Genomic DNA, 8,098 nt, shown 5'->3' on the forward strand with positions numbered 1-8,098 from the left:
CTTTAATTTTTTAATTATTATTATTAAATTAAAATATTCATATTTCTTTTGGATTATGTAACTTTATATTTTTATTTCCTTAATCCTGTTGTTTTACTTATATATTTAATTACATATTTAATTACCTATTTATACCTTTTATTTCCCACTTCTTTTACTTTTTTATTTTAAATAAAATAAACATTGGCACCAATAAATAAGTTCTCTTAACTTATTTGTGTTTGTTACTGATCGCACTCAGCCAACCATCTTCTCCTCATTATAATATTATAATAAAATTTTGGCTTAGTCCAAATAATGTATAAATGTACTCTGTAATTTATGTTTCAAATGTTTGAGTATTTTATTTCAGTCTGAGAACATTGTTAGTAATATATTTGTAGAGGATACATTAGTTATTAGTATTGTCACATTACCTTTGCAGCTTTTGCATCTCCGGTGATGAAGTCTATGAGACCTTTCATCATGTAAGAAGCTGGAGTTTCACCTGGATGGACCCTGGCCGAAATCACAACAGCCTTTTTTTTCTGAAAAAATTAAAATAAAATATTACGAAAACGAGCATATTTTGATTATCAAATATATTGTTAATAGCTATCCAGTCAGACATAACTTTTGGTAGAAAATCACCAAGAACCCAAAACGAAAGAGAGATGAAGACTGATGATATTTATATCATAGATTGGAGTTAATTTGTGACAGCCCTACTAGAGAGAGAGAAATACTTTATTTATCTATGCTGCCTAAATACATTAGGTTGCTATCTCACACAGCATACTTATCAATCTGTAATCGGACATATATAAATTACACATACATGGTATAATCAGAAAAAAATTCCAATCCATTTCGGTCTGGTACAACAAATACAAATGTTTCATTCATTCCTATTTTTCTTTCTCATTTCTGTTCCTCCAATTTCACCCTTTCACAATTTTTCAATTAACCCGATCAACAAATTCGCTCTCCGGAATTCACCCTCCTAGATCCTCTTCAGTGACCCGCTAAACAAATTCAATATTAGACGGTAATGTGAGATCAGACCATCATTCATAGTCACAGCAGTAGATCAGTTTACCAAGAACAAACAAATAGATACATTTTACGAGAATAAGACTAACACATAGATTAAAAGGAAAATATAATAAAAAACCGGTTACAGGAAACACTTGAATGGATAAATAAGTTTAACAAAAAACAGATTGTAGGATCACTCTAGTTGAGAAAGTAACGCCAGTCTACGGCATTATCTTTGGAAAACGTCCAATTAGAATAAAATTAAAATTTTTTTGTCAGATGTGCCACAATTAAAGCAGTATATTTTCATTTTGCCATCCAATTATATGAAACAATTAAAATAAGTATGTGTGCAATATTCTCTAGCGACAGTAAATCAACCAATCAGTAGTCAAATTCGTACTAAAGTCACCCTCCATCTACTATTACAATTGATTTGGTTAAAAGCTTTAATAGGATCAATTTTATGTACAGAAAGAATCGATAGCAATATTCGAAAGCAACGTTCTTATGCCCAATTCGCATTACAGTTCACTTAGGAGGATACAGTGTGACAGATCATTATCAAGATTCACTCAGCGTGACAATAACTGCATTGCTGCAACATATAGTGGCAACTATCGTGCCAGGTCTAGCGCGACAGAACTACCTAAATGCTGTGTTGATGGAAATTATCATAATGTTTACACCATGGCAATGGCTTTCGCAGTTACTGGCATAACTTTAAAGTGTCACTGTGTAAATGGGTCTTTCTTCTTCTCCTTTTACTGGCACAACAGGTGCATGAAGCTACCCTTGGCCTGATCAATGACCGCTAACCATCTTTCTTTTTTTTCTGTAAGGGTAACTGGGATTCTCAGTTGTCGCAGATTCCGCCTCACAGCATCCCTCCATCGGCCCTTCGGCCTACCACACAGCCGCACACCATCCGGAATGTAACTGTACAGTTTATAAGCCACTCTTTCCTCGCTCATCCTCATTACATGGCCAAGTCATTATGTACCAGGAGATGCTACATTCCTTGTAGAGCCCAATAAATTCACCATTTGCTTCTTCGCCAATCACCATTCTCGCATACGGGCCCTAAGATTCTCCTCAGAATTACTCTTTCAAACCTCTGTCTAGCAGGTTAATGCTTTTATTGCTTAGGGTCCAAGTTTTTCCACCGTATGTGACGACTGGCCTTATCAACGTTTTGTACAGGGTGAACTTAGTGGTACAGCTTACAAGTTTGCTTTTGATTAGCCATACAATGGAGAAATAGGCTCTATTTCCAGCAGTAATTCTGCTTTTAACTTCTTCCATCCTGGTTCTCATTGATGACAGAGCCAGGGTAAGAAAAACTTCTTACCACTTCAAAATTATAGGGGCCCATTACAAGGCGACTCTGCCTCTGGCAGAGTCTTCTTACCCAACAGCATAATCTTGGTTTTTTTCCCATTAATATGCAGGCCCATCCTTTTAGCTTCGACATCCATCACTTTGAAAGCAGTCCTAATGCTCTGCAGAGATCTACCGATGATGACGGCGTCATCTGCATAGACCATACTTGGGTCATCTTTGTGAATACTGTTACTTCCTGATTTATTCCTGCTCTATTGATGATTACTTGTCTTACGATATTAAACAGGAGAGGAGCTATTGGGTCACCCTGTCTTAGGCCATATAAATGAGTCATTATGTTCTTCAATTATTATAAACACAATATAACGCACCACATGTGGAGACTTTTCCTTTAAGCAACTAATTAAATTGTATATTTTAGATTAAAAACTACAAAAATTAAGGTTTTAATTATTTGATCAGTTGTTTACCTTCAAAGAGTCTTCATGACTCTGCGGTGCTGTTACAGTCAAATAATAAACATTATTACCAGCAAGAGTTTTGCAGAGAAGTCTCAGTCTTGTGTGGAGAGATTTTACAGGATGGTTCTAAAATAAAACATTTTAATCAATCATTTAAGTAACACAAATCTGCTATGATTATAAAAAAAAAAAAAGACACAATAATCTGTCACAGGATGTAACTCTAATATCTTCTTTTTGAGTAAATAGTTATTTTTATATATAAATGGTTTTTAGTATGTATCATTTCAGTATTGTTTCTTTGTTGTATTGAATCAAAAAACAAGCTAACCAATTTTGTTCAGTCAAATATAGAATGGAAACATTGTTAAAAAAGCCAAGATGGTGGTGCCATTCTGAAGTCAATAGAATCGCTGCCATGTTGAGCAGATTCAAATATTTTAAATTTTAATTATCTTCCCATCATGATTGTAATTACAGTAGATTTAAGAAGATATAAAATTTGATATTATATAAAGAATATAAGTAAAAGCTAAAAACCGTTGTGCTACAATCGATATTGAGATTGATCACCTAGGCAAGGGGAAGGAACAAAGTTTGGTTTAGATCACTAGTTCTTTGGATGGCGGGTGGATTTGACGTTCTGGGAAACTAGGATGTTCCCTGAAAGTGGTGAGGCAGATCATCCTTTGTCTAAAAACAGTGGTAGTCATCAAGAAAAAGAAGACATCAAGGATCACCCAAGAAGACTAATTGATTCTTTGTTTGGATCACCGTTGGATGAGATGTGTTGAAAAGTTTTAAAGGACCAAATGCTTTGTTTACAGTCAGTGGGTATTTTTTGATATAGAAGACAAAGAAAACCATCAGTCATTATAGAAGAGTAAAAATTGGTTTGTGTTGTACAACATAGAATTCAATTATATTTGTGAAAATAGTCATAAATTTAGCCAAGTGTCTTTGTTCTGATTATCTAGAAAACCCACCCTGAGATTAAGAGTCTATAATAATGTTATAAAAAGTAAAATAAAATTCTGCTATTTGTTTAAAATTAAAGCTTTCCATTTGAACCTAAGCTTTAGATCTGAGAATTAATAAAACTATTAAATTCAATTATATTTATTTTAAATAAATCTTGAATATTACCATATAAATGATGATTGCTTAATAATACTCAAATTGTTAACATGGAATAAAAACTGAAGTTCATCAAAAAAGAAAGCCCTCCAAATCTAAAGGTGGCCTGTAGATTACATGTATCTGTAAATACTCAAAGACTATTTTAAATATTCCTTTCTAGATAGTGCTGGGTTTAGTTCGACTAAACCTTAAATTGTGGAAGTTTTTAGTTTTAGTTCAGTTTAAAAAATTCATTTAAAAGTTAAACTGAATTTTACATCCTACAATATGAATAAATATTTTGGACAGAAGTGAGTCTTATTATTTTGTATACAGTGTTGTTTTTAAAGAAGTCAATCCCAGAATATAGATTTTTTTGTCTATTCTAATCCAAAAGGTTTATTTTTTAAAACATCTTTCCATCAGCGGAACGGCCCCTCCCTGTTCCAATTATCCACTGGTACAAGCCAATCAAGTTACAACCTTAATTGGAATCCTCACCTACCTTATAATGCCAAAAGGCAATCCAAGATGTCCTCGTAGCCAGCTGTACATATGGCACACCTCACCATATGTACGTATAAGCAACTAATTTAAATATTTAGGAAGGTACGAAAAAAAAAAAATTTAAAACATCTTTGAACTAATAAACTTACATAATTTATCAACCATGCATACTCTTTTCTTCACAAATAAAATACTATACTTGTTAACGCCATATATATGTATATGTATATTAATTAAAATGTAAATCTTTTTTTTTTTGTTTTCTTTTAATCAGCTGTTAATAAATTTAACACATGACAAGTATGTTTTTGTTTTAAAAATAAAAGAAGAGTGTGTGAAGAATTTTTCTAATAATGAGTAATAGAGACGGTTGCTAGGGGTGATCATTGTTACGTCACCTAGCTACGGACCGACCATCTTGTTTGTTAGAGCAGTAGCGACTAATTAGTGGCCCTGATAGCGTCCTCAGCAGCCCTGTCTGCGTTTATAGTGTTATAGATTGGAGATTTGTGGCCATAGATCAGTCGCCCCGTCGACATCGTCGCCCATGTACACTCGCCCAGTCGAGTAGCCAACTTACAGTCGCCCAGTCGCTGTACTTGTTACCTGACCTTTCTGGATGAGATCTTCGGAGCGGTTTGCTGTGTGGGCCCACCTACGTTAAGAACAGAACGTCGTCCCCGACCTTTTCGGTACGAACTGCAAGACCCCGACCCATCGGAGTTCATCAGTTGTAATTAGCCATTTTTTTTTGTAATTTGTTCTCATAGGGAGTATTTTTTTGTTATTAAAAGGTTTCTTTGTTTTCAATTTAATTTATGTCTTTTAAGTTAATTTACGAATAAATGTTTTGTCCGAGCCAGTGTTTATTTTTTTTAGTTAAGCTTTCCAACAAGGAGACTATGTCGATTTGAGGTGGCTTAACATTAATTTGATTTTTTTAGTTAAGCTTTCCAACAAGGAGACTATGTCGATTTGAGGTGGCTTAACAATACTTGAATATAAAGAGTTTCTTAAGCAGTATTTGAAATGATTTATTTGAATTTTTTTTTTGTAAAATATTACCTGAAGTTTATAGAGGTAGTCTTGAAGATTTGTGTACGTATAAGGATAGCTATGGGCTAGGAAACAACAGTCATCCTCATAAGGAAACTCCAACTGGAATGTGAGGGTGTAAGTACATTCTGGATCCTCCTCTTCCTTCCTAGAAACAAAATAAATAATGCCAATAAGTAATGATAACCCTAATCAATTATTCTTTATAATTGTGATTTTAATTTAATTATTAATTAAAAACTGTTACTGTTGTTAATAATTTTAGTAACATACTTTCTATAAAATTAATTTTATAGTTAATTAATAGCTGTTATTTGATAATACTGGCTTACTCACATTATTGATTTATATTTTATTACAATAAAAAAGAATAAATAAGGAAACAAACAACAGTACCATTACAACCAATGAAGGGTCATGGGTGCTGTACATAGTAAGGAAGTACTGTTACTAGATCAACAGTTGTGCAAGGAGGTGATTAAAATTATGCTTCCTGTTGAGCAGATTCGATACTTAGGACTCCATCTTGACAAGAGACTTACTTGGAATCCACACACAAGACTGAAACGACAAGAAACTGCTCGTAGATTCCGATTGCTACAACACTTACTTGACAAACGCTCTAAACTTCCCATTCATTACAAAAAATTAGTATACACTTCAATAATCAGACCAATTTGGACATATGGAATTGAGCTCTGGGGCTCCACCAAACCATCAAATTCTTCCCGCATCCAATCGTTACAATCCAAAATCCTACGTAAAATCGTTGATGCTCCTTATTACGTCACAAATAAACTCATTCATAAAGACCTTAACATCCCATTCGTTGCAGATTTGACCCAAAACAGATATGTGTCTTTTTATTCCAAACTCCTTAACCATCCTAACCCATTAATTCTTAATCTTTCATCCTTAACAATCCCTGATAATCCTCCGAGGCGTCTGAAAAGAAGATGGCCACGGGACCTTCTAGTTTAAATTAATGTTTGAAGTACCACCAATGGGTGGTTCCTTCCCAAGATTTTCAAGTGTATATGAAACATACTACATATTTACCTGTTGTATTATTTTGTACAGTTGTAAATTACAATAAATAAATAATAAAAAAAAAAAAAAAAAAAATTATGCTTGACCACCAGATTTTTACCCAATTAAGGGTACTCACTTTATAAGGCTGGGTGGACCCCAGAGGGCTCCTGAACCCACACGGTTGACTCACAGCTACAGTAACAGAGCAATTAATTATCTGTCACTGCCGGATTCGCATCCAGGTCCTTAGAGTTTGTAGCACAGTGCCTTACCACTGAGCCACTCTGCTCCCATTTCATTATTATAATGAATAATATTTTCTTATAAAAAATAATTAAATGATATTGATTTAGAATTTCACTAAATATTTTTATGGTATATTAGGGCAGTCATTACCCGTTGTCATTGCGGAAATATGTTATGTTGGTGCCGCAACGATACCAGCCCAATTTCTTGTCTACGGCAGCCTTAGAGGAGTACAGAACTGGCTTCATACCGACGCTGTACAAGCTCTCTCCTTTGCTCAGGTTCACGATGGAAAACCTAGAAAATATTCCTTTGTTAATTTATCAATAATTAAATTATATTCTGATACTTATACGGATTAAATAAAGTTTTATATCTTCTATCAACTAATAAAGTGGAAAATATTTTGTGAAAAAATACCTGACTTTAATAATAGAGAAATATATTTTTAAAAATACAAAAAAGCCAAAAAAAAAAAAATGCCAGAAGCGATGTGTCAGAAATCAAGATGGATTTCTGCTAGAGATGGGGATAATTGATTGGTTTAGCGAACAGCCTGTTGTCTTATTTCAGTTCATTGTTTATTTTTATTATTATTATTATTTTTTTTTAGGGATTCAGTTAGTAGTATGAAAGTACTGTTTTTTGAACAATGCTTAGGAAAAAGGAAGTGATTTTTTTAACATCACTCTCAACCACCTTATTTTTCCCAGTTAAGGGTACCCTAATTATAGAGGCTGAGTGTGCTCCAGGAGGGCTGCGAAAACCATTGTCTATAATTATAGCTGTGCTTTATTTAGTTATTATAATTATTTTCTTGAAAAAAAAATTAATACTTCTTTTTTCACTTCCAAGGGAGGACTTTCTCCCTCTGCCCCTCGCTGGGTACGCCCAAGTAAACAGCTCTATTAGGGCCAGGACATCCTGTTATAAATTCTATATTTATCAATTCTATAATTGACATTACTTCTATTTTATTTATTGTTTTCTCTTCGTCCTTTTCTAAAATTATTTTTTTGGAAATTGTTATGTTAGGTCTATGAATTTCTTTTTTTGTTATTAACTTTACTTTTCTCTCTTATTAAGAATTATTATTTTTATCTGTTGAACAGATTCGATACTTAGGACTCCATCTTGACAAGACACTTACTTGGAATCCACACACAAGACTGAAACGACTAGTAACTGCTCCTAGATTCCGATACGCTCTAAACTTCCTATTCACTACAAAAAATTAGTATACACTACAATAATCAGACCAATTTGGACATATGGAATTGAGCTCTGGGGCTCCACCAAACCATCAAATTCTTCCC

At 33.6% G+C, this 8,098-nt stretch overlaps 1 protein-coding gene across 1 annotated transcript in view; it reads right to left on the bottom strand.

Annotated features, from left to right (window-relative positions):
* LOC106677164 (cytosolic carboxypeptidase 2) overlaps positions 1-8,098 on the bottom strand; it is a 67,004-nt gene that overhangs the window by 25,823 nt on the left and 33,083 nt on the right. The window contains exons 5-8 of the mRNA XM_024359689.2: positions 6,933-7,079; positions 5,514-5,652; positions 2,832-2,948; positions 417-527 (exon numbers count right to left, since the gene is read on the bottom strand). Coding sequence (XP_024215457.1) covers positions 417-527; positions 2,832-2,948; positions 5,514-5,652; positions 6,933-7,079 — 514 coding nt within the window. The remainder of the gene's footprint in view (positions 1-416; positions 528-2,831; positions 2,949-5,513; positions 5,653-6,932; positions 7,080-8,098) is intronic.

The sequence above is a fragment of the Halyomorpha halys genome, unplaced genomic scaffold, assembly GCF_000696795.3.
Source record: "Halyomorpha halys isolate HHAL.00 unplaced genomic scaffold, Hhal_1.1 Scaffold89.1, whole genome shotgun sequence".
NCBI lineage: Eukaryota > Metazoa > Arthropoda > Insecta > Hemiptera > Pentatomidae > Halyomorpha > Halyomorpha halys.